The 26,224-nt window shown below is 42.6% G+C and overlaps 1 protein-coding gene across 1 annotated transcript in view; it reads right to left on the minus strand.

The window, feature by feature from the left end:
• The window catches only part of grid1a (glutamate receptor, ionotropic, delta 1a), a 213,802-nt gene that overhangs the window by 186,663 nt on the left and 915 nt on the right, over nucleotides 1–26,224 (minus strand). Inside the window, exon 2 of the mRNA XM_053682900.1 lies at nucleotides 15,573–15,728. Coding sequence (XP_053538875.1) covers nucleotides 15,573–15,728 — 156 coding nt within the window. The remainder of the gene's footprint in view (nucleotides 1–15,572; nucleotides 15,729–26,224) is intronic.

A 26,224-nucleotide genomic window follows, 5' to 3' on the forward strand; every position in this document is an offset into this window, starting at 1 on the left:
TAGGGGGCGCTGTTCCAGACAAGGTCTTGTAGGTGAGCATCAAGGCCTTGAATTTGATGCGGGCGGCTACAGGAAGCCAGCGGAGGGAGATGAAGAGGGGTGTGACGTGGGTTCTCTTGGGCTGGGTGAAGACGAGGCGCGCTGCAGCATTCTGCATCATCTGAAGGGGTTTGATGGAGTTGGCTGTTTTATGGTTTTAGGCATCATCTTAGGATTTTAAAAAGTTTTTCCAGTCACATTTTTCCTGATCATCGCATGGTGCAGTGTTCTTTTACTCTCAACTCTGTTAAACCTCAAAGTGCTAACCGGCACTTGAATTTTAGGGATTGTTTGAATTATTTCGGGTTGAGTTTAGACCGTGTTGAAAGTGTGGAAAGTCGATTTGGACGCTGAGGGCGGTGCCGCTCGAAGTACCATGGAAATGGTGTTGGACCTCAATTCCACATGGACGTTCTCGCTGTGGTTGCTGTGGTTACGGTCGCTGCGATGGCCTTGGGACTGCGATCCCCACATGCAGTTCTACACTCGGGTCTCCTTTAGTGAACAGTGGACTAGTTCAACACACAGACTTCATATTAAACCATAATGAACTTTCTTTCACTCTCACACTATCCGTCGTTCCCCAGATGAGGACGGGTTTCCTTCTGAGTCCGGTTCCTCTCGAGGTTTCTTCCTTGTATCATCTCAGGGAGTTTTCCCTCACCACCGTCACCACCGTCTCGCTCAATAGGGATACATTCATACACTTAAAATCTCCATCCTGTGTTTATATGTTTCTGTAAAGCTGCTTCAAGACAATGTCCACTGTTAAACACGCTCTACAAATCAAACTGAATTGAATTTATTATCCAAAAGGTTCTCGATAAAAAAATATATATGTTCAAAGAGAATGGAGATCTTTGTACAAGCCACCATTGAAGAAAAGGGTAGAGGATGTACAGTGGAGAGTTCTGCGCTGTGCCGTTGCTGCTAGCGCTTTTATTTCAGTGTAAAACCCCGAGGCTGGAGCAAACTGTTTCTGTTTAAAGAGAGAGACTGTTTTTCATGTTTTTACGGAATGTACCTGATTGAAACCTTTAGCTGTTATGTTGCAGAACTTGTTTAATTCCTTTAATGAAACCCCTTCGATGAAGACGTTCACTTTTCGGGTCTGAAGTATGTTCAGAGGAAACGTTTCGCTTGAAGTCGGCCGTCTGTGCGAGCGGTAAAAATCGGATCGATCAGACGATAGCTCGAGATGTTACTCCACTCTTTGCAGCTTTTATTGAATGAAGAATTCCGATCGATGTTTGTTTTGATAATTCTGTGGAAGAGCTCGTCACGTTGGAGATGCGGTGGTGGAAGAACGAAGCTCTGTTTCTGAAGGGAACGTCGTCGTTCGTCTTGTTGTTCTTGTTTTTTTGTTTTTTTTTTACACGTTCGTAATTGTTTGATATTATTATCGTGACTGTCATTTAAAGGCGCATGTTATCTATTAATAGTTTGTCGTAGACTTTAAGATCTCGGTTTCTTTTGCGTTTCTCCGTCCGATTCTCTCTCCCTTTCTCTCGTTTTCTTTCTTTCCTTATTATTCATTAGTCATTGATGACAAGTTGTAATTTGTATATCTTTTAAGGCCCTGGTCTAACTCTTGTCATATTTATTTGTTGTTAATGAAGTGTAAATTGGTAGGACAATTTTGTAGCAATTGTAATAAAAGTCTTTTGAACATTCATTCTCTCTCTCTCTCTCGCGCGCGCGCGGTCTCTCCGGGAGATGTCGGGAGTTGGTGGATGAGAGTGGCATGTGGAGCATGGTGCAAGAACAAATGAAAATTTTCTATTAATTTTTTTTCCAGCGCTCTGAATTTGTATCCGAAGCACAATTTACCAGGTGAAAAACTAATATCAGAAGTGAGGTGGAGCGGTGGAGCCCGTCCTCTCTCACTCGGTCGCCAGGCAAGGTCTCGGAGGAGCGGGTGTTGCTGACGGTAGTCGAGCGTGTTGCATGTGAAAACATGGTGTCTGCATCACGGACGAACAAAGCCGAGATGGTGTTTGTAAAGGAGAGGGACCTTGTGTACCAGATGATTGAACACAAAACGAAGGTAAGTGGAGAGCGTTGTTCCGTTACCCCGCTGAGTGCAGCAACAACAGAAGTTACAGTGTCAGATATTCCCCCGTTTATCCCTGATATCGAGATATGGAGCGGGACCTGTCTCATTGTGTGAGGGTGGTCTGGGTGAGCTGTAAAAACGCCACACTAAAGCACGTCGTCTGGTTCAGACTTTTTCGTAGCCATGTCAGTGCTGGGGTGGCGAAACCTTCACAGATCGCTAGGTGAAAACAGAGCTAGGACAAGGTAGGGTTTCAGTGGTGCAGGCAGAAATAAAGAGGATAGAGTTTATCTTTATAAATGTTTACCCCCCCCCCCCCCAATTATGGCACTGAGTGTACAGCTTGTTTACAAAATAAAGAATGCACTACAACAGAGCAGCAGTAAATCCTTAGCGGTAACGGGAGGTGACTGGAACGGCACTACATCCTACTGGAAGGAAGGAGAAAGGCTTTGAGTTCCTTCCTTCATGAACAAGCCAAAGCAGCCCTAATAAGATCTCATGTCTCCAGCATTAAGGAAATGGATTGTGCCTTTTTCTTCAACCACCATGAGCAAAGTAAAACATCAGTACCGATTGCTGTAGCTTGGATGACCTGATAAAACCTTAACAGCAGAGGCAGCTGAAATGAGGGGAGCAGCTACAGAATTTTACACACACCTCTACAGTGCTGAGGCCTGTGACCCATACTGCAGGAATGAGCCAGTCAGGGAGCTGCCCAAACTGACTCTGGGCCAGAGGTGCATGCTGTATGCAGGTCTTGAACTGCAGGAAATGGCCACTATCGTTTAGCAGCTTTCAGAGGGACGTGAACCTTAAATTAACAGACTGCTGAATGAATTCTACAGACACTTAGGGTTAGGGTTAGGATGGTTAGAGTTAGGAGGGTCAGGGTTAGGGGGTTAGGATTAAGAGGGTTAAGAGGGTTAGGGTTAAGAGGGTTAGGGTTAAGAGGGTTAAGAGGGTTAGGGTTAAGAGGGTTAGGGGGGTTAGGGTTAAGAGGGTTAAGAGGGTTAGGGGGGTTAGGGTTAAGAGGGTTAGGGGGGTTAGGGTTAAGAGGGTTAGGGATGTTAGGGTTAAGAGGATTAGGGTTATGAGGGTTAGGGTTAAGAGGGTTAGGGGGTTAGGGTTAAAAGGGTTAGGGTTAAGAGGATTAGGGTTAAGAGGGTTAGTGTTACAAGGGTTAGGGTTAAGAGGATTAGGGTTAAGAGGGTTAGTGTTACAAGGGTTAAGAGGGTTAGGAGGGTTAGGGTTAAGAGGGTTAGGGGGGTTAGGGGGGTTAGGGTTAAGAGGATTAGGGTTATGAAGGTAAGGGTTAAGAGGGTTAGGGGGTTAGGGTTAAAAGGGTTAGGGTTAAGAGGATTAGGGTTACGAGGGTTAGTGTTACAAGGGTTAGGGGTTAGGGGGGTTAGGGTTAAAAGGATTAGGGTTACGAGGGTTAGGAGGGTTAGGGTTAAGAGGGTTAGGGGGGTTAGGGTTAAGAGGGTTAGGGGGGTTAGGGTTAAGAGGATTAGGGTTATGAGGGTTATGAGGGTTAGGGTTAAGAGGATTAGGGTTATGAGGGTTAGTGTTACAAGGGTTAGGGGGTTAGGGGGGTTAGGGTTAAAAGGATTAGGGTTACGAGGGTTAGGGGGTTAGGGTTAAGAGGTTAGGGTTAAGAGGTTAGAGTTAAGGGGGTTAGGGTTACGAGGGTTAGGGTTAGAGTTAGGAGGGTTAGGGTAACATTTAGGAGTAGACTGGTTCGAGGTTTTTAAGTGCTCCTTTAACAATGGAAGGCTATCAGTGAGCTGCACAAGAGCACTAATTTAACAAGAGCACTTTTGAAAAACTGGAGACCTGTAGCACTTTTATGCAGTGACTATAAGATCTTATCAAAAAGACCGAAACAGTAAATGTACACAGTAGTGCACAAAAACCAGCCCTATTTTATACCCCACTGCACCCTAATGGAGGATCTTTTTCGTGTCTGAGATAAGTTGATTCAAGTAAGCTGAATTCATGCGAATTAGAGCTTTTACCCCTAGATCAGGAAAACGCTTTCGACAGGGTTAATCATGGCTATTTATTTCAGGCACTGGAAGCTTCGGGTGGCTGAAATTGTTATATTCTGAGGCTTGTTTAATGCTTAAGGTTGGAGGTGGCCTTAAGTTAGTAACTGTTGCACCCTAACTGTTTATGCTTCTTCAGCATATGTCAACTGGGACAGATGTGAAATCTTTATAGCAGGGCAGTGGCAGAGACGAGGGCCTCCCATTTTATGAGGCAGTCTCCAATGGAGAAAATCTGGACTGTAATATCTTGGAGTGTTTTTTCAGGAACAGCAGACTTTCATAACAAGAACTGGGCAGGGGAGTGGAGCAAGTGTGTGCCAAATTGTCTTGCCCCAGCTGTCTTACAAGGACAGAGAACTGGTTACCAACAACCTGATCGCCTCCACGCTGTGGACTCATCTCACCATTCTCGAACCCCCCTGGAGACATCGATCGGGGGTGTCCAGAACCTTTTCTGAACCTTTTCTGCCGTTGTTAATTGACCTGACCTTCTGACTGCAGACAGCACAGTGGAGAAGGTCTGGTGTGGGCTGGCACAGCTTGTGCCTTACTCCAGCACATTGAAAACTTGACCTACGACAAACACCTGTTTGTGCTGAACCTGACAGAGATAGACCTGTGAGCAACACCATCATTCTACTAGTCTGTCCTGAGAGCCTGGGCCTCAGTGGTGAACATCAGCAGGACTGATGCACAACCATTCCCAAGCAGAGAAGAAGAGCTGATGTTCCACAGTCCACTGATCCAAGCCAGAATGTTATCGTCCACGTACATCCGACAGTGCTCTGGAAAGCCGGAATTACCGAAATCAAGGAACTGAGGTCTAGCAACAAGTAGAAGATGGCGAGTGAAGTGCAGAGAAGGGGGTGCAGTCAGGCTGTCTGATGCAGAGACTGTTAGGAGAGGTGGTCTCAGCACTGCCCGCCCTGTTTATGGACGCTCCGGGGCATGGCCCTGGAGCAAGCCTGCTTCCGCTCCTGCTCTTACTCATCTCTGCAACAGTAGAGGATTACCAGCGTTAGTTTCTGCGTATTTGTTTTCCCTCTCTATTGTCTTTCCTTTTTCTTTCATTTAAATATTGAGCATTTTAGATATAAGCGAGATAGCAGTGACTGTAAATAGTCGAACGTGGGAGAGAGCGAGTGGGGTGCTACGGCCGGCCTCCGAGGCCGGCAGGGACGTGCGGTCTCTCCGGCATGCCGTCGGGTGTGTGCCGAAGATCAGACCACAGTTGGAGGAGGTCATGTTAGCGCTGGGAGAGCATGTCAGGTGCGAGAACATCTACTCTGCCTCCCTAATGAATAAAGCAGTGGTGGTGTTCCTGAAAAGATAAAACCTTGCCAGGGAGGTGCTTGTGAGAAGGATACGGGTGAAAGGAGTCATTGTTCCGGTCTCTCCGCTGTCTTCCCCTGCAGCGTAAGTAGATATCTCAAACACGCCTCCATTCATCAGAAACGAGGTGATGATAATGAAGGAGCTAGCCCTCTTCCGGATGTTCGCCAGCCCCGTGGAAATGATCCCGCTTGGCTGCAAGAACTCTTCAGTGCCACGCGTACGTTCATTTCAGAGACAGGCCTTCGTGTTTCAGGACTGGTGACACCCCGGAGCCCGAGATGGAAGACGTCAGTGATGAACCGAACAGTAAAAGTGAGACAAACACTGTACCCAATGCTAACACCCATGCTAATGCTAATACTGTAATTAACATTTCTGACACCGAAAGCACTCGCAAAGCATTAGCACCAGGCCCGATGCTGGTACAGGCCCTTGCACTAGCGTATGTGTGTGTGTCTCTTCTCTCTTCTTTCCTTCCTTCTCTCTCCATCCCTTCCTCTCATCATTCTCTTTACATTTTTTCTTTCTCATCCTGTCTGTTTGCATCTGTCCCCATCTCTCACTGTCGTACTGCTTCTCTCTCTCGCGCTCTCTGACTCTCTCTTTTTTCTCTCCATAACCCCCTTTCATTAATTTCTCTCTCCATCCCTCTTTCCATTTCCTCTCAGTCTCTCTCTCTCTCTAAACAATTAATCGCATCCTTGTATTGTTTTTTTTTAAAACTTTTTGCCCTAATTAAACAAATCAGACAAGAGATTTATTCATTTGTCTGGCTCGAGGAAAAGTCACATGCGTTTCTGTATTTTTTCTTCCCCCCCTCTCGATCCAGCTGAAAGTGTTGTGAATATAAGGATTCGAAAGTTAAATCCTCGTTCTTGTTCTATTTAACTATAAGGAACTATTTTAGGCGCTGGCGTTTTATTCTTCCCGTAAGGATTAAACACCGCTTTTAATAATTATTTTTGTTTGTAGGTCGTGTCACGGAGAAATAACGAGCGAGCTGAATAAAACAGTTTTAATCCCCCTGCTTTACGTGTCGGGTCTCTCTGAAACCAATTACGCAATGTTTACTTTGGGGGGGTTTTAAGCCTGAGTAAGAAATCCATTTCATGTTGAAGATTATTAATATTAATATTTATTTAAAAATGAATACTTCATGAGAATATCTCCCGATTATGTTTCTGGAGTTATATAAATAGATTATTTCACATTCGGGGATTTTTAACTTAAGTGTATTATCCCTTACATACTGTATATTTATAGCTCCATCATCTCCTGCCACTCCTGAGTCATTCTCGCTGGAAGAACTGTATATTTTCAGACCTCAGCTGTGCTTCCATCAGCTTTCTCCTCATTTCCATCTGTTTCAGGGAGAAAACGTTTTCAGCGCGTTTCAGATCGATCTGTTTGTTTGTTTACTCTGATATAATCACGGTTTGTTTACAGGGACGCACGCGGAGATTTTTAAAAAAAAATGTCCGAGGTAATTGTGAGCTTATTGGCGCGATGCTTTTTTCTTTAATGATATATTTATGGGAAAGGTTAAACAACATGCTGTTACACAAGGCAAAGAACTCCAATCAAAAACTGCAGGAGAACTGGATATTATCGTTTACTATCAAAAATATTATTATTATATTAGCTAAAGAGGAGGGAGAGAGAGAGAGAGAGAGAGAGAGAGAGAGAGAGAGAGAGACAGAGAGAGATAAACTCCAAGAAACCCTACATGTTTTTAGATAAATAAATAGATAGATAGACAGAAAGAAACTGTGTATAGATAGATAGATAGATAGATAGATAGATAGATAGATAGATAGATAGATAGATAGATAGATAGATAGATAGACACTGTGTATAGATAGATAGGTAGATAGATAGATAGATAGATAGATAGATAGACACTGTGTATAGATAGATAGACACTGTGTATAGATAGATAGGTAGATAGATAGATAGATAGATAGATAGATAGACACTGTGTATAGATAGATAGATAGATAGATAGATAGATAGACTCTGTGTATAGATAGATAGATAGATAGATAGATAGATAGACTCTGTGTATAGATAGATAGATAGATAGATAGATAGATAGACTCTGTGTATAGATAGATAGATAGATAGATAGATAGATAGATAGACACTGTGTATAGATAGATAGACACTGTGTATAGATAGATAGATAGATAGATAGATAGATAGATAGATAGATAGATAGATAGATAGATAGATAGACACTGTGTATAGATAGATAGGTAGATAGATAGATAGATAGATAGATAGATAGACACTGTGTATAGATAGATAGACACTGTGTATAGATAGATAGGTAGATAGATAGATAGATAGATAGATAGATAGACACTGTGTATAGATAGATAGATAGATAGATAGATAGATAGACACTGTGTATAGATAGATAGATAGATAGATAGATAGATAGACTCTGTGTATAGATAGATAGATAGATAGATAGATAGATAGACTCTGTGTATAGATAGATAGATAGATAGATAGATAGATAGACTCTGTGTATAGATAGATAGATAGATAGATAGATAGATAGATAGACACTGTGTATAGATAGATAGACACTGTGTATAGATAGATAGATAGATAGATAGATAGATAGATAGATAGATAGATAGATAGATAGATAGATAGATAGACACTGTGTATAGATAGATAGGTAGATAGATAGATAGATAGATAGATAGATAGACACTGTGTATAGATAGATAGACACTGTGTATAGATAGATAGGTAGATAGATAGATAGATAGATAGATAGATAGACACTGTGTATAGATAGATAGATAGATAGATAGATAGACTCTGTGTATAGATAGATAGATAGATAGATAGATAGATAGACTCTGTGTATAGATAGATAGATAGATAGATAGATAGATAGACTCTGTGTATAGATAGATAGATAGATAGATAGATAGATAGATAGACACTGTGTATAGATAGATAGACACTGTGTATAGATAGATAGATAGATAGATAGATAGATAGATAGATAGACACTGTGTATAGATAGATAGACACTGTGTATAGATAGATAGATAGATAGATAGATAGATAGATAGATAGACACTGTGTATAGATAGATAGATAGATAGATAGATAGATACTGTGTATAGATAGATAGATAGATAGATAGATAGATAGATAGATACTGTGTATAGATAGATAGATAGATAGATAGATAGATAGACACTGTGTATAGATAGATAGATAGATAGATAGATAGATAGATAGATAGATAGATAGACACTGTGTATAGATAGATAGATAGATAGATAGATAGATAGATAGATAGATAGATAGACACTGTGTATAGATAGATAGATAGATAGATAGATAGATAGATAGATAGATAGATAGATAGACACTGTGTATAGATAGATAGATAGATAGATAGATAGATACTGTGTATAGATAGATAGACAGATAGATAGATAGATACTGTGTATAGATAGATAGATAGATAGATAGATAGATAGATAGATAGATACTGTGTATAGATAGATAGATAGATAGATAGATAGATAGATAGATAGATACTGTGTATAGATAGATAGATAGATAGATAGATAGATAGATAGATAGATAGACACTGTGTATAGATAGATAGATAGATAGATAGATAGATAGATAGATAGATAGATAGATAGATAGACACTGTGTATAGATAGATAGATAGATAGATAGATAGATAGATAGATAGATAGACACTGTGTATAGATAGATAGATAGATAGATAGATAGATAGATAGATAGATAGATAGATAGACACTGTGTATAGATAGATAGATAGATAGATAGATAGATACTGTGTATAGATAGATAGATAGATAGATAGATAGACAGACAGACACTGTGTATAGATAGATAGATAGATAGATAGATAGATAGATAGATAGATAGATAGATAGATAGATACTGTGTATAGATAGATAGATAGATAGATAGATAGATAGATAGATAGATAGATAGATACTGTGTATAGATAGATAGATAGATAGATAGATAGATAGATAGATAGACACTGTGTATAGATAGATAGATAGATAGATAGATAGATAGACACTGTGTATAGATAGATAGATAGATAGATAGATAGATAGACACTGTGTATAGATAGATAGATAGATAGATAGATAGATAGATAGATAGACACTGTGTATAGATAGATAGATAGATAGATAGATAGATAGATAGACAGACAGACACTGTGTATAGATAGATAGATAGATAGATAGATAGATAGATAGATAGATAGATAGACAGACACTGTGTATAGATAGGTAGATAGATAGATAGATAGATAGATAGATAGATAGATAGATAGATAGATAGATAGATAGACGGATTGATAGATAGATAAACGGATAGATAGATAGATAGATAGATAGATAGATAGATAGATAGATAGATAGATAGATAGACGGATTGATAGATAGATAAACGGATAGATAGATAGATAGATAGATAGATAGATAGATAGATAGATAGATAGACACTGTGTATAGATAGATAGATAGATAGATAGATAGATAGACACTGTGTATAGATGGACAGATAGACAGACAGATAGAGTACATTCTTGAGAAGAAAAATATTCAAAGTAATTTGATAAAAACTTTATAAATAAATGATTTAAGTGAAATTTCAGCTCAGATCCTGACGGTGATGGAGATAAATCAGAACTCAAAGCCGGGAATCTTTAGAGTTCTGATTCTGGTTCTGAAGTTGTGTTGTGAGGAATGTATACGGATTGTATTTATTTATTTATTTATTTATTTTAATAAAGATGAACTCAGTTTTAATCACCAGATCTTAAACCTGGAGAAAATTCCCCTCAGTCCGTCAAAACCAAAAGACTAACCGATTCATTTCATTCCCACCACGGCTGTAGAATTCTGCGTTCTGATTGGTCAGAAAGAAAGAAAATAAAAATAGCAAATTCAGAGGGAGAATAAATAGTGCGAGAATAAAGAGAGAGGGAATAAAGAGAGAGGGAATAAAGAGAGAGAGAATAAAGAGAGAGAGAATAAAGAGAGGGCTGGTGAGGGAAGGAGTGTTTATAGCTGCTATAACGCAAGTGAGAACAGGAACTACTCTGTCTCACAGATGTAACTATAAATGGATAAAAAGTACGGCATGTTCTTTCATAAATAACAAAATTGTACTCGTTGGGAAATCAATTGCCATGGAAACGGAATAAAGAACAGGTGCAGGATGAGTGTAAGGACACACAAGAGGAGAAACACAGCGACTCATACGCATCACACATAGTGTGACCTTTAAATCTCTCTCCACACACACACACACACACACACACACACACACACACACGCACACAAACACACACGTACGTGACAGGCACAGATGTTATTTCTAGTAAATGCCCTGTCAATCCTGACACCTGCAGAGACTCTGTGTGTGTGTGTGTGTGTGTGTGTGTGTGTGTGTGTGTGTGTGTGTGTGTGTGTGTGGAGTCATGATTGCACATGCATTTAAGAATAAAATACAGTTGCATTTGCAACATATGCTACTTCTTTCTCTCCATCTCTCTCTGTGCTGCCTCTCCCTACAATTCAGCCTCTTTCTGTCTCGCTTTCTCTCTCCTCATCTGTCTCACTTCATTTCTGTCTCTCTCGGTCTCCCTCGATCCATGTCTCTCCATCTCTTCATCTCTCCGTCTCTCGCAATTCAATTCCATCTCTCTCTCTGTCCCGGTCTATCTATCTCCACCTTTCCATCTCTTTCTCTTTCTCAATTCAATCCTGTCTCTCTCTCTCCCTCTCTCTCTCTCTCTCTCTCTCTCTCTCGCTCTCTCTCTCTCTCTCTCTCTCACACACACACACACACACACACACACACACACACCTCAATTCTGTGTATCTCTGTCTCTGACTTCAATTCTGCCTCCCTCTGTTGCTCTCTTTTCAGTTCTGTCTCTCTCTCTCTCAATCTCTACTACTACTACTATTATTAGTAGTAGTAGTGTTATAATAATAATTATTATTAGTAGTAGTATTAGTAGTTGTATTAGTAGTAGTAGTATTAGCATAATAATAATAATAATAATAATTATTATTATTATTATTATTATTAATAGTAGTAGTAGTAGTAGCATTATAATTCTTTTTATTATTATTATTATTAGTAGTAGTAGTAGTAGTAGTAGTAGTAGTCGTATTGACATTATAATAATTATTATTATTAATAGTAGTAGTAGCATTATAATTCTTATTCTTATTAGTAGTAGTAGTAGTAGTAGTAGTATTAGCATTATTATTATTATTAGTAGTAGTAGTAGTCGTCATATTGGCATTATAATTATTATTATTATTCTTATTAGTAGTAGTAGTAGTAGTAGTATTAGCATTATAATAATAATAATAATAATTATTATTATTATTATTATTATTATTATTATTATTATTATTATTATTATTATTATTATTAATAGTAGTAGTAGCATTATAATTCTTCTTCTTCTCCTTATTATTATTATTATTATTATATTATTATAGTAGTAGTAGTAGTATTGGCATTATTATTATTATTATTAGTAGTAGTAGTAGTATTAGCATTATTATTATTATTAGTAGTAGTAGTAGTCGTCATATTGGCATTATAATTATTATTATTAGTAGTAGTAGTAGTAGTAGTATTAGCATTATAATAATAATAATAATAATAATAATAATAATAATAATAATAATAATAATAATAATTATTATTATTATTATTATTATTAATAATAATAGTAGTAGTAGTAGCATTATAATTCTTCTTCTCCTTCTTCTTCTTCTTCTTCTTCTTCTTCTTATTATTATTATTAGTAGTAGTAGTAGTAGTATAGTACCTTGCACTACAGTTCAGTAAAGTCCTTTACTAGGGTTAATAAACAAACAAATGAAACCTTAATATAAATGCCATGAAATCATAACATAAAATATAAAAAAATGATGAAACAAATAATCATTAAAATGAAAAGATATAAAGTATCGAATCGTAGCGAGTTCCTCCCGTCATCCTCGACTCAAAGCACCGACGAGACAATCTGTGCTGTAAAACGTGCTGTGTTCGTCCGTCTCTTCATCTCCACCTTCATCTGTCCATCATTTCTCCACCGACGCTCCTGTCTGCAGTACAGACTGCACCTCTCCACCTTTCCCCTGCTTATATCCTCCACACTTCCATCTAACCTTCAGTGCACTGGTCTGACACTTCCTGATATCATCCCTCACTCATCCGTTTTCATCCATCTGTCTGTCTGCAATTTATCCAATCAGAACGCAGCATCAGTATGTTTGTTTGAATAAATAAACAGTGGGCGTCAAAGGTCAGTGGTCAAAGGTCAACAACAACAACAACAACAACAACAACAACAACAACAACAGAGACCCATCCGTCTCCCATGGAGCAGCAGGGGAGAGTTCTACAATTCAGCTTTATCTGCACACAACACACACTCTCTTAATCCACACAGATACTGTGTGTGTGTGTGTGTGTGTGTGTGTGTGTGTGTGTGTGTGTGTGTGTGTGTGTGTGTGTGTGTGTTCATTCTCAGATACAGGAACTGAGAAAGTCAATAACAATCATGTTTTCCACAAATCCCATTTAAATCCTTGGCACCCTTTACAATAACGCTGAAACGGAGCCAAACACACTCCTCACACCCGCGTTAACATCCGATCTTTCTGAGGGAGGAACTCCAGGTGTGGGCTGTGTCCTAATCCCGTTTATATGACTTCCCCTCAGTCTTTAACAGCTGGAACGTAGGAGTGTTAAACCTGGAGTTCATGTTTTTTTTTTTTTTTAAATCGCGTAATAAAACACTCGGGCTGTTGCGAGAGTAGCTGCGAGTGCGCGGTCGACACTCAAACATGCCCGATTTGCATTTAAACACGCTCAACGGCGAATTTTTGGAGCTCGATGACGTCATAGGTGTGACTTTATACATAAAAGGACTCAACACTGGTGCCATTGAAAGTTTTAACAAACAAACGACAAACACCTTTATACAGAGAGATAGACAAACAGATCGATCGGTTGATCGATAGATAGAGCAAGTGAGACTTTCAGTCAATTCAATTCAAATTTTATTTCATAGCGTGTTTAACAGCGGACGTCGTCTCGAAGGAGCTTTACAGAAACATATAAACACAGGATGGAGGTTTTAAGTGTGTGGATTTATCCCTATCGGGCGAGACGGTGGTGACGGTGGTGAGGGAAAACTCCCTGAGATGATAAGAGGAAGAAACCTCGAGAGGAACCGGACTCAGAAGGAACCCGTCCTCATCTGGGTCACGACGGATAGTGTGAGAGTAAAGGAAAGTTCATTATGGTGTTTATATGAAGTCTGTTTGTTGAACTGTTCACTAAAGGAGACCCGAGTGTAGAACTGCATGTGGGGATCGCAGTCCCAAGGACATCGCAGCAACCGTAACCACAGCAACAACAGCGAGAACGTCCATGTGGAATTGAGGTCCAACACCATTTCCATGTGGAAACCATTTCCACTTCAAGCGGTACCGTCCTCAGTAAAACTCCAGGAAAATGCAAGCTCATATGTGATGCAAAGTTGCCATGGTGGTAGAATTTACACCGAGCTTTGAAATCAAGTTGCGAGTCTGTGGGTGGCGGCATATTATTTTTTCCCCCTTCTGGGCTCGTTTAAACACAGTCCAAATGATCAGAATGAAAACGAATCAATTCCTGCGAACATAATCTGCTGCAAAGAAAACGGAAGTGTATAGTAATTACAGTCAGTGTATCCGCAGTGCGTCGTTTAAGGTGTTTTGATAACATTATGAACAGGAACACTCCTAATGGAACATGACGGCTCCATTAAAAAGTGTATTTCTTCTCTTTAACTCCAACTGTTAAGACAATTTTCAGATACTGGACTCAAGCTTTTAACTTTTCAAAAACTAAAAGTAATCTGTTGTCGTGACGACTCGCGGCGAACTCTGCGTCGAAACAAAGTTGAGATTACTCGCGGTTTTAAGGCAGCAGGCGAACTTTCCTTTCTAACTTTAACCAACTTGAAACGTCTTACAATGAAAGAGGGATTAAAGGGTCGATAATGTCTGTTCTGGGCGATGATAAAAAAAATGTTTTAAAAAGTCGTAGCGCAGATAAATCAGAAATGCGCGCGCACCATGGTGAATGTTTTTTCCCCAGTGATGGAAAACAGTCAGGATGGACTTTGTAAGATGTTGTCGCGGGGTTGAAATGTTTTAATGTAGGTTCTTTTCTAACTGTATCTTGGCGTCTGCCCACGAAGATCCTGCCGTCTAACGAGCCCGTCTGACGAACGCGGCAGTAACGACACATCGGTCTGCCCTGAGATCTCGAAAACCTCGCCGGCTAGGTGTGAATTCTCGTGATCGGTTCCAGGCTCTCAAAAGCTTCGCTATGCTCCTGCTCATCATCAAAACAAAGAAGAGTACTGACAGCACACAAAGTTTGCAGAGGAGTTCTAAATGAACTAACAGCAGGGATTTGGTCCAACAGGGCAGAAGCGAGAGAATTATTTCCACACTGGAGTTAGATGACGATCGGTGGAGTGACGGGACGATGACGAGGCGCATGTTTAAATGCAGTGAGGTGATATGACGGAGACTGATGCCGAGAATAAATGTGAGAACTCATTTCCTCTCGGAAATGTACCGTTCTTTACCATGTGTCAGTGATGACGTTTTTTCCGTCAGTAGACGAGGATATCAGACTAACATCGGTTGGATATATATTTCAGTTCTGGAATGGAAAAGTTTTCAGAGCTATATACAGATATAGAAGGTGGAAAGTTTGACCGTCTGAAGGGTTTCCTGCACATAACCCTCAAAACCCCCCCAAACGCCTGTCGGGTTCCGCATCACGCCATTCAGTCAGCAAAGAACTAAAGAAACTCTCTTAAACTTCTACAATTTCTTCTCAAACCTAGAGAAAATCCAGCAACTGAACTCTCCCTCTCTCTCTCTCTCACACACACACACATATATATATATATATACACGAAATCCCAGACCTGCTTAATAAATGATAGATTGTTTCATACTCACCTTCCTGCACGGCCTGAAACGGGTTGTCGGGTTCAATGAGTTTGATGGAGTGTGTGACACGTTCATTCTGCAGGATGTCATCGCTCAGACTCAGATCGGAAATGGCCAGCTGAAACACCTCCGAGTCCCGAACTGCGTCCTGCTCAAAGATCGCACCTGCACCGAAATAAAATAACAATCCATCAAATCAACCCTTACACTATGTAATCGCATCTCAGTTACATTTCTCCATGATGGTTCTCCTCTCCATGAGCCTTCCGTACACCACAGAAGGCGTGTCTTCGAGAGCGTTTACGGAAAGATTCCTTTTCGAACGAGGAAGTCAGTGGCATTTATAAATGCACGTGGATTTTTACAGATGTTTTTAGCTGGATTTCTAAGAGGGTCTTACTAATATTCACTGCTAATTCTTGCTAGCTGGTCATGGTAGATTCCCCAATCATCAAATATACTATTACACACTATACACTATTTTAATGCAAAGTTAATAAATACACTTGAATAGCTTTACACTCAGCTTTGGTACTGTAGACACTCAGCATTTAAAACATCACATGTAACCGCAGAATGTATTTTAATACTGTGTTACACGCCCGCTCATACCAATGTTTGTGTTCATTTCTATTTTTGTAATGTCGGTGTGGGAGAAAATACGAATAAGAACTGCGGTTTTTACACGTGACGAACTTCAACTGAAAAAAACAAACCAACCCAAAACAGCACTGCTGTCAGCACCGAGGACCTCGCCATCGCTCGAACCAAAGGTAGCGAAACTATTAGGACTGAGGACGATGCCACCATTTAGAACAGTGCAACCATTCATCACCGAGGACAACACCGCCATCAGGACTGACAACATCGCTTCCATCAGAACCGAGGAGAGTGGCACCATCAGTGCCAAGGGCAACACTAAAATCAGAACTGAGAATAGTGCAACCATCAGCACCTCCATCAGAACCGAGGACGGCGGCACCGTCAGCACCGAGGATGGCGGCACCATCAGCACAGAGGACAGCGCCACCATCAGCACCGAGGACAGCGACACCATCAGCACCGAGGACAGCGCCACCATCAGCACCGAGGACAGCGCCACCATCAGCACCGAGGACAGCGCCACCATCAGCACCGAGGACAGCGCCACCATCAGCACCGAGGACAGCGCCATCATCAGCACCGAGGACAGCGCCACCATCAGCACCGAGGACAGCGCCACCATCAGCACCGAGGACAGCGCCATCATCAGCACCGAGGACAGCGCCATCATCAGCACCGAGGACAGCGCCACCATCAGCATCGAGGACAGCGCCACCATCAGCACCGAGGACAGCGCCATCATCAGCACCGAGGACAGCGCCACCATCAGCATCGAGGACAGCGCCACCATCAGCAACGAGGACAGCGCCACCATCAGCATCGAGGACAGCGCCACCATCAGCACCGAGGACAGCGCCACCATCAGCATCGAGGACAGCACCAGCATCAGAACCAAGGACACCAACACAGTCCGTACTGAGGACAGCGTCGCCCTTAGAACCAAGAACAGCGCAACTTTCAGGACCAAGGACAGTGCTGCTATCACCACCGAGCACCGAGTGTCACCTTCACGTCCGTGGACAGTGCCAACATCAACTCAAGCACAGCACAATCATTAGAACTAGAACAGTGCCGAAGACATCATCACCATCAGCACCACGAACCGTGCCAGCATCAGCACAGAGGACATTGAGGACAAGTTCTATTTATTTATTTATTTATTTATTTATTGTAACACTGTTTTACTGGATGCTTCTTCAGAAAATCCCGTATATCGTGTTATGCACTGTGTATCGTAGCAATGCCTCTGAGAACCATATTTTTGTCATAGTGCCCACTATTAATCAGCACTGAGGACAGACCTTAAATCTAAAATGAAGCTAAAACACACACACACACACACACACACACACGAAAATAGTTTGAGCTGCAGATTTGAACACACGCAGTGTGAGGTTTAATAAGAGCCGTCAGGTGGGTGGGGGGCCACCTCTGGCTTGGAATCTGATGCGGATAGCTACAGGAAGCACGTGGAGGGAGTGCAGGAACACACAAGATTGCAAACAAGTCATGCGGCTGCATTCTGGATCAGCTGTAGAGGCTGGGTGGCACGCAGGCAGAGAGTCGCAATAATCCCGAGGTGAGAAGAGCGTGAAGAAGCACGTGAGTGGAGAGATGTTGGGAAGGAGAAACGGAGGGAGAGGACGACACGTTCAGGTGTTCCGTGGCTGCGTGTCATGTGATCTGTGAATTATTCAGGAAGATCGCAAGGATGCATCTCCACTAGATCTCGTTGCGATAGCAATCCCAGCTCCTAATCCTACCTTCAGCGACTTTTCATAAATCCCTGATTTGATTCCGTGCGACTTGGGGACATCCTGGGGCTGACGGATGCAGTTCATCTCCTGGCTCGTGGCGGGAGTCTTATTCAGGCGAGCTGCAACCTGGAGAGAGAATCGCTGAATGTGCTTTTGTGCTGATGTACTGCTTACTAACGCTCTTTTCTCTTCAACCTGCAGGCTCACGGGGGAAAGTCCGCCTCCAACTACGTCTTCTAAAAGCTCTCAAAGACAGACGTGCACTGAGCCGATATTGTAGATGTGTCACAGGGAGTGCAGCACAATATACAGTTGTGCCCAAAAGTTTGCATACCCCTTGCCGAATCTGATAAATCTTAACAAAATAAGACGGATCGTAAAAATCCCATGTTGTTTTCTATCTAGTCCTGTCCTGAATAAACTACTTCACATAACGGATGTTCACACACCGTCCACAAGACGAGACAATAGCCGAATTTATAAAAATTACCCCGTTCAAAAGTTTACACACCCTCGATTCTTAATCCCGTGTGTCGTTACCTGGAGGATCCACGACATGATGTGTTTATGTTCTGTGAGAGTTCTTCACGAGTTCCTTGTTCTTCAGAAAAATCCTCCGGGTCCTGCACATTCTTTACTTTTCCAGCAGCTTCTGCATATCTGACCCCTTTCCAACAGCGACTATATGATGTCCAGATCCATCTTCTCACACCGAGGACGACCGAGGGACTCGTACGCGACTATTACATAAAGTGCAAACGTTCACCGATGCTCGAGAAGGCAACACGTTACGTTAAGAGCCGGAGGGGGGTATAAACTTTTGAACATGATCGGTGTAAATTGTTAGTATTTCGTCTTCTGGGAGACCTTGTTTAGCGTCTGAAGGGCGGTACTAAATGAAAAAATAAGCTCTTTAAACGAAATAATAAACAATTCACGCTGACTATTAAGATTTAGCAGATTCTGCAAGGGGTACACAAACTTTTGGGCACAACTGTATAACAATATATACACTGTACAACAACTGCTAATACTTCTGTTCCTCCGTAATCTGCTCTGACTCCAGTTTTGACTTGTAGTTGCTCTAGTATTGAGCAGGATATTCGTTTTATTTTGTGTTTTTTTTTTTTTTGTGAAAAACATATCAGCCGAGACCGAAAGTCACATGGAACGTTGATTTAACATTTCATTTATTAGTGTCTCTAAAGTGGACTGAGTCGGCCATGTCGAAAAATCAATAGCGATATCTGACAATATCCTTACTCTTTCCTTACGTTGGCACTTTCTCACACTCGCACATCACTCGCGCTTCAACCTGACCGAAAAATAAAACGCGAACGCAGTACTGCTCGCATTTTCACTGCCAAACACGTACGCCTGTCCATCAAACGTTACAGGCGGGACCTTGCTGGTGTTTTAGAGGAAATTAAAAATAACACTGGTTTGATCATGGATTTGAAGCCGGTTAGGAAAGGAAATGGTTCATAAGATCATTAAAGTGGTTTATTGAATCTAGTCTGAACCCGTCGGTGGGCGAAACCGTCCTCTGGACTTAACCTGTCGCTCGTGGGTGTGGAGCGTCCGTCCGGTGAGAAAGGCCAGTAGCCAAAGTGCAAAGCCTACAGCGCACAGTTTACTACAACATACATTTAAAGGTCTTTGAAATGAATCGTGGGAAAGAAATGGGGGGTTTTTAACATGTAAAAATGTTTTACTGTACATTATGTGCCAGGCTTTGTATTCGCTTTATTAGAAGATTAGCAGTGCAAGCTGTACCAGTTACAAACACTCTCCAGACACGCCAATCAGCTGTTACTCCTTCCCAAGCTTTATTTGCCCAGGAACTACGTACGGGTAGGAAGTAAAGCCGTGTGAGGGGGGAACTGAGAAAACATCGGACCACACGTGCTACGGGATTGGTCCGAGGAATCGTTCGTTTGGAAATGAGTCAATCGTTTGGATTCGTCGCTTTATTGTGCGTGTGTGTGTGTGTGTGTGTGTGTAGAAGACAAACCAAAGACAGGAGTGTTCCAAATGAGACAGTGTCCTCAATCATTTCCTCTCTCTCTCCCTCTCTCTCTCTCTCCTTGTTGATTTCTTTCCATCAGTACGCCTCTTTTCCCTCCCCTTTCCTCTCGTCTGCCTTCTTCCTGTCCACTTTTTCCTCCATGAGTCTATTTTCCCGCTCTCTCAGTTCGATTCAACATGCCTGTAGTGTACATGATCGAATGAGAGGAACAAAGGGACAGGAAATAATGAATGAATAAATGGATAAACAAACAATACAAATAAATAAATAAGTCTTCCTGTCACTTCATTTCTGTAATGTTGTCTCTCTCTCGCTCTCTCTCTCTCTCTGTCTCTCTCTATCTCTCTTTTCCTTTCTTCCTGACTACATCTCTTTCTTCTTCCTCATGTTCATTCCCCTCTCTTTCTTCTATCCCTTTCTCTTTTTTCCTCTGCTCTTTCTTTCCTTTTCAATACCTGCCTCTCTCTCCATGTCTTTGTTGTCTCTGCACCCCCCCCCCCCCCCCCCGCCCGCCCCCGCCCTCTCCCCTAATAATCAGTCAGGTTCGTGAATATTGTTTTTTTTTTTTTAGCTCTGTACCACGGAATATAGAAGCTGAACTGATATAACGAATACGAGTTCAAACTTTATTTTGAGGGCATTAATATCCGCTGTAGGAATTACTGTACTTATTATAACACCCCCCCCCCCACTCCCCCACTCCCCCGCCACATACCCCCACACCCCTTTTTAAGAGACCAGCAGTGGATAATTGGCTGCTCGGCTGTTCCCTGTCCATGTGTGTATGTGTGTGTGTGTGTGTGTGTGTGTGTGTGTGTGTGTTATTCCCTCATTATTACACTTACAAAAGCAGATAAAAGGTCTAGAGTTTAATTGAAGCATGGCAGATCCGGTGTACCCGTCGGCACGCCGTCTCTCCCGTGTCTCCCCTCTGTCACAGTTTGTCGAACCTGTTACACCTGCTCGTCTGGCGTCTGCGCCGTTTTTACTGTGTATGGTGCCGCACTGGTATCGTGTGGACCCGGTGTTGACCTGCGATCGTCAAGCTCTGCTCGACATCAAAAGCTGTACGGGATTTCACATCTGGGATTTCGTCCTGCTCTGCATTCTCATTTCCGATCCTCGTTCTACCGAGCCGCGGTGGAGTGCGCTCGCCGGCTACCTCGCTGCGCTCCTGCTCTAATTAATCGCCGCAGGAAGAGAGGGGATCGTGGTGGTGTCCGGGTGAGGATCAGACGGGCGACTGCTTCCTGCGTGCAATGGGCGGAGTTTCTATGGGATACTGTAAGCTCGGAGGGACTCCACGCGGCGACGCGGCGCTCATGGGGTGTTTTTCATCTAGCTATTCTCCCGGACTTCTTACGCTCGTCTAATTGCTCCGCTCCTCGACGATTACGGATCCGCCGTGGAGGATCTGGCCTCGTTACCTCAGTCTCCTCTGAATATGGCTCTAATTAACGCTGGGTCGGTGCGCAACAAATCTGTTATTTTAAATGACTTGTTTGCCAGACGTGACCGGAGTATTTTATTCCTGACGGAGACCCGGGTCAGCCCTGGCGAGTCGACGGTCTTCGAGGAACTCTGTCCGCAGGACCGTCGATTGATTTATTTATTTATCAGTACTCCGAGGTCTGCTGGCAAGGGCGGTGGGGTTGCTGTGGTCTTTAAACAATCACTTAACGCACGGACGGTTTGTGCTGGGATTTACTCGTCGTTTGAGGTACAGACGAGTTGCGTTGCGTTAGAGTCGACCCTTGGTTACTGAATTTTGTAATATCTTGGATTCCTTTGGTCTTCAAGACTCAACATGTAAATCAGGCAACGTGTCCTCGGTCATACTCTAGACCGTACCGTCATACGGAATCCCAGTTGATAATGTCAATATAGAAAATGCTTCCTTCTCTGATCACAAGCCTATTGTTGTTGTTTTTTTAAATGTATTGTCCCTGCAGCGAGCTCTGCAGTCCTGACGACCCTCAGGCTATTACTCCTGCGTTATTCATTCACTCACTGCCCCTCAGTTTAGTGAAAGTTATCTAGCTAACGCTGTTGAAACAGCTATCTTGAATGCCGCAGAGTCTTCTTCTGGGCCTGATGATTCGATGATGTGTTTATTTGACACATTTTGCTCTAATATTTCAGATTCGATCGCACCTTTCAAGCTGAAACGACCAAAGCGAAAATCTTATTACAGGCTGGACGATAATACTCGTTCTCTCAGACAGGCCTGTCGCAGAGCCGAGCGGAGAAGGAAGCACGATCGTTTAACTCGGTCCTTTCAGATTTTTAAAGTTCTGTCTGTTTAGGTTTCAGAATGCAGCAAAGTCAGCCAGGTCTAGGTGTTTCTCGGATTTAATCACCACACACTGTCACAGACCTCCGAGTTGCCAGTTCCACGGGGAACCCTCGGTTGGACTTTGTGAGAGATTTTTAACGTTCTTTGCCGATAGCCATTCGTTCTTCCTTCACGTCACAGTTCTCAGACCTGTCCCTGAATTCGCTACCGGTTTCTTTACAGGAACTGTTTCTCTAAAGGAACTGTGCGATCTGCTTCACCAGATGAAAATAACGTCCACTTCACTTGATGCTGTTCCTTCTGAGATTATAAAAAAATTTTAAAAAAACTTTTCCTGTAATTGTCCCCAGTATCCAGGTGTTGATACATTCATCTTTGGATGCCGGGGTGGTCCTGAAGTGTTTTAAGCACGCTATTGTTCATCCTTTGCTTAGGAAACAGGGTTTGGATGAAGGTTGCTTTAATGATTATCAGCCCGTCTCTAAGCTATCATTCTCGTCAAAGCTGTTAGAGAAGGTTTTGCGGTCACAATTGATCCTGATTTTAAATCCGGTGAAGTTTTCGGAACCTTTCCGATCTGGTTTGACTGCTTCTCATAGCGCAGAGTCTGAAGTGTCCAGTGACATTTCACTTGCGGTGGACGCTGGTAAAAATGCTGTTTTGATGCTATTAGATCTTACGGCTGCCTTCGATACTGTAGATCATAACATACTTCTTCGGCCTTTAGAGCAGTTGATTGGTATCGGGATCACCGCCTCACGATGGTTCAGCTCATATCTTACAGACCGGCCCTTTTTCTGTAGTGTGGGAAAGTTCAACTCATCTTCAGCTCCTATTATTAGCGGTGTACCTCAAGGCTCCATGCTGGGCCCGCTTCTTTTTAACGTATACATGCGTATGCTGGGGAATATTATCAGGGCGCTTTACAGTGTATCTTTTCATTTATATGCTGATGATACGCAGTTGTACGTGCTGCTGAGAGCTGGTGACTCCATTCAATTTTTTAAAAAGAGGTTGAAAGCGGATCTTTCCTCCCAGGGCGCTTCATCTGATTTTCCTAATGTTTTATTGTCGATTTCCTATTTGTTTTTTTTTTTTCTTTCTGTTTTGCCTTTTAACTTTTTTCTTACTCCGCTCAGCACGTTGGTCAGCTTTCCTGTGTTTAGATGTGCTGTACAAATAAAAACGTACTCACTCACTCACTCACTCACTCTCGCATTTAGAATCTGTCGCTGTTAACTCTCGATAGAAAGTCCAAAGAGCGGTCAGTGCAGTGAAGCAAGTCGCCACTAAGCTGAAAAAATCAAAACAGACCCATCAGAGAGACAGCAAAAACATTACGTGTGGTCAAATCCAATCAAATTTTTGGTGCCTTATCGAAAAGAAAGAACGCACCGGTGAGCTCAGGAACGCCCAATAGACCCGGAAGACCACGCTAAAAAAAAAAAAAAAAGTTGTGGTGGATAACAAAGGTGAAGAAAAACCCTTTCACAGCAGTTGGCCAGGAGGTTGGCGTATCTGCGTCAATAATCAAGAGAAGACTTCACCGGGGTAAATACAGAGGGTTTACCACAAGATATAAACCACCGGTAGAATAAAAACACGTAGACCAAGAAAGAAACATGGTATGGATAGATCAATCTGTAGCAGAATGACGAGAAGAGAAGACTGGAAGGTTCTGCTAATGATCTGAAGCACACCGCCTCATCGTATCGATGATGTGAGTGCTGACTGCAGCAGCAGGATGAATTCCGAGGTGTATAGAGCTATATTATCTGCTCACGTTCAGCCAAACGTGGTAAAGCCCGTTAGACGGCGCTTCGCAGTACAGACAGACAACGACCCGGAGCGTACTCCGAAAGAACGCCAAGACTTCCTAATGCTAAAAAAACCCAACTGGAGTGTACGCAATGTCCAGGTCAATCACCTGAGCGGACTCCCACGGAGCTGCGTCTCACCCGCTGAAGGCAAAGATGAAGACGGAACACTCCAAGAACAAGCAGGAAGTGAAGAGAAGACAGCTGCAGTAAAGACCTGGCAGGAGGAAACCCCGTGTCTGGTGATGTCTGTAGGTTCCGGACTTCAGCCAGGCGTCAACGGCGAAAGGATTTGAAATGATGTATCAGAAATGACCATTTAACGTATGATTGTTAGATCAAATCTGTCCGTTTACTTTTAGTCACTTTTAAAAGGGGGACCGGATATAAAGTGCCGTGACTCCTACACAGATCACCTGATTCGGAAACGGTAAAAATCATCAATTATAGCTGACAGTCTGAACTGTGAGCTCGTATTCATCCCCGACAGTGGACTGTGGTAGACCGATAAAAATAAACAGACAAAAAATAACTTGTGATGTCCAAATATTTATGGGCCTGAACGAATCTCTCTCTCTCTCTCTCTCTCATATATATATATATATATATATATATATATATATATATATATATATATATATATATATATATATATATACATACATATATATATACACACACACACTGTCTCACTGCGTGTCTGTCTCTCTCTCCACACAGGACTCTCTGTCTATATGTCTCTGTCTGCCCCTTCTCTCTCTCTCTCTCTCTCTCTCTCTCTCTCTCTCTCTCTCTCTCTCTCTCTCTCTCTGTGTGTGTGTGTGTGTGTGTGTGTGTGTGTGTGTTAATAGGACAGGCAGATTTTTCAGATTCAGACCTGAATGAGATGAAAATTTACTCTCCACTACACAATAATAAAAAGGTCAATAAATCAGTAATGAAATAATAATGTTTATATCTTTTTAAAGGTGTTTCATGTCCTTGCCTCCCCCTCTCTCTCTCCATCTCTCTCTCTCCATCTCTCTCTCTGCATCTCTCTCTCCATCTCTCTCTCTGCATCTCTCTCTCCATCTCTCTCTCCATCTCTCTCTCTCCATCTCTCTCTCCATCTCTCTCTCCATCTCTCTCTCTCTCCATCTCTCTCTCTCCATCTCTCTCTCCATCTCTCTCTCCGCTCTCTCTCTGCATCTCTCTCTCTCTCTCCATCTCTCTCTCCATCTCTCTCCGCTCTCTCTCTCCCCATCTCTCTCTCTCTCCCCCTCTCTCTCTCCATCTCTCTCTCCGCATCTCTCTCTCTGCATCTCTCTCTCTGCATCTCTCTCTCTCTCTCTCCCCCTCTCTCTCTCCATCTCTCTCTCCATCTCTCTCTCCATCTCTCTCTCCATCTCTCTCTCTCTCCATCTCTCTCTCCGCTCTCTCTCTCCCCATCTCTCTCTCTCTCTCCCTCTGTCTCTCTCTCCATCTCTCTCTCTCCCCATCTCTCTCTCTCTCCCCCCCCTCTCTCTCTCCGCTCTCTCTCTCTCTCCCCCTCTCTCTCTCCCCATCTCTCTCTCTCTCCCCATCTCTCTCTCTCTCCCCATCTCTCTCTCTCTCCCCATCTCTCTCTCTCTCCCCCCTCTCTCTCTCCCTCTCCCCATCTCTCTCTCTCTCCATCTCTCTCTCTCTCCCCATCTCTCTCTCCGTGCTCTCCCCCCCCCTCCATCTCTCTCTCTCCGCTCTCTCTCCCCATCTCTCTCTCCCTCTCTCTCTCCCCCCTCTCTCTCTCTACATCTCTCTCTCTCTCCCCATCTCTCTCTCCATCTCTCTCCCCATCTCTCTCCGCGCTCTCTCTCTCCACCTCTCTCTCTCTGTCTCTCTCTGTCTCTCTCTCTCTCTCTCTCTCTCTATCTCTCTCTCTCCATCTTTCTCTCTCCCCGCTCTCTCTCTCCATCTCTCTCTCTCTCCGCTCTCTCTCTCACTCTCTCCATATCTCTCCCCTCTTCTCTCTCCATCTCTCTCTCTCTCTGTGATTGTCTTGAATCGCCTTGATGAGGATGGAGTGTGTTTTTTTGTTGTCTGCAGTGAGTGCAATTAGTTAATAACGCTTTAGCTCGCGCACACACACACACACACACACACACACACACACACACCTGTTACTGAGTTTATAGCATGGAGCG

This window comes from Ictalurus punctatus, chromosome 9 (genome assembly GCF_001660625.3).
Source record: "Ictalurus punctatus breed USDA103 chromosome 9, Coco_2.0, whole genome shotgun sequence".
Classification (NCBI taxonomy): domain Eukaryota; kingdom Metazoa; phylum Chordata; class Actinopteri; order Siluriformes; family Ictaluridae; genus Ictalurus; species Ictalurus punctatus.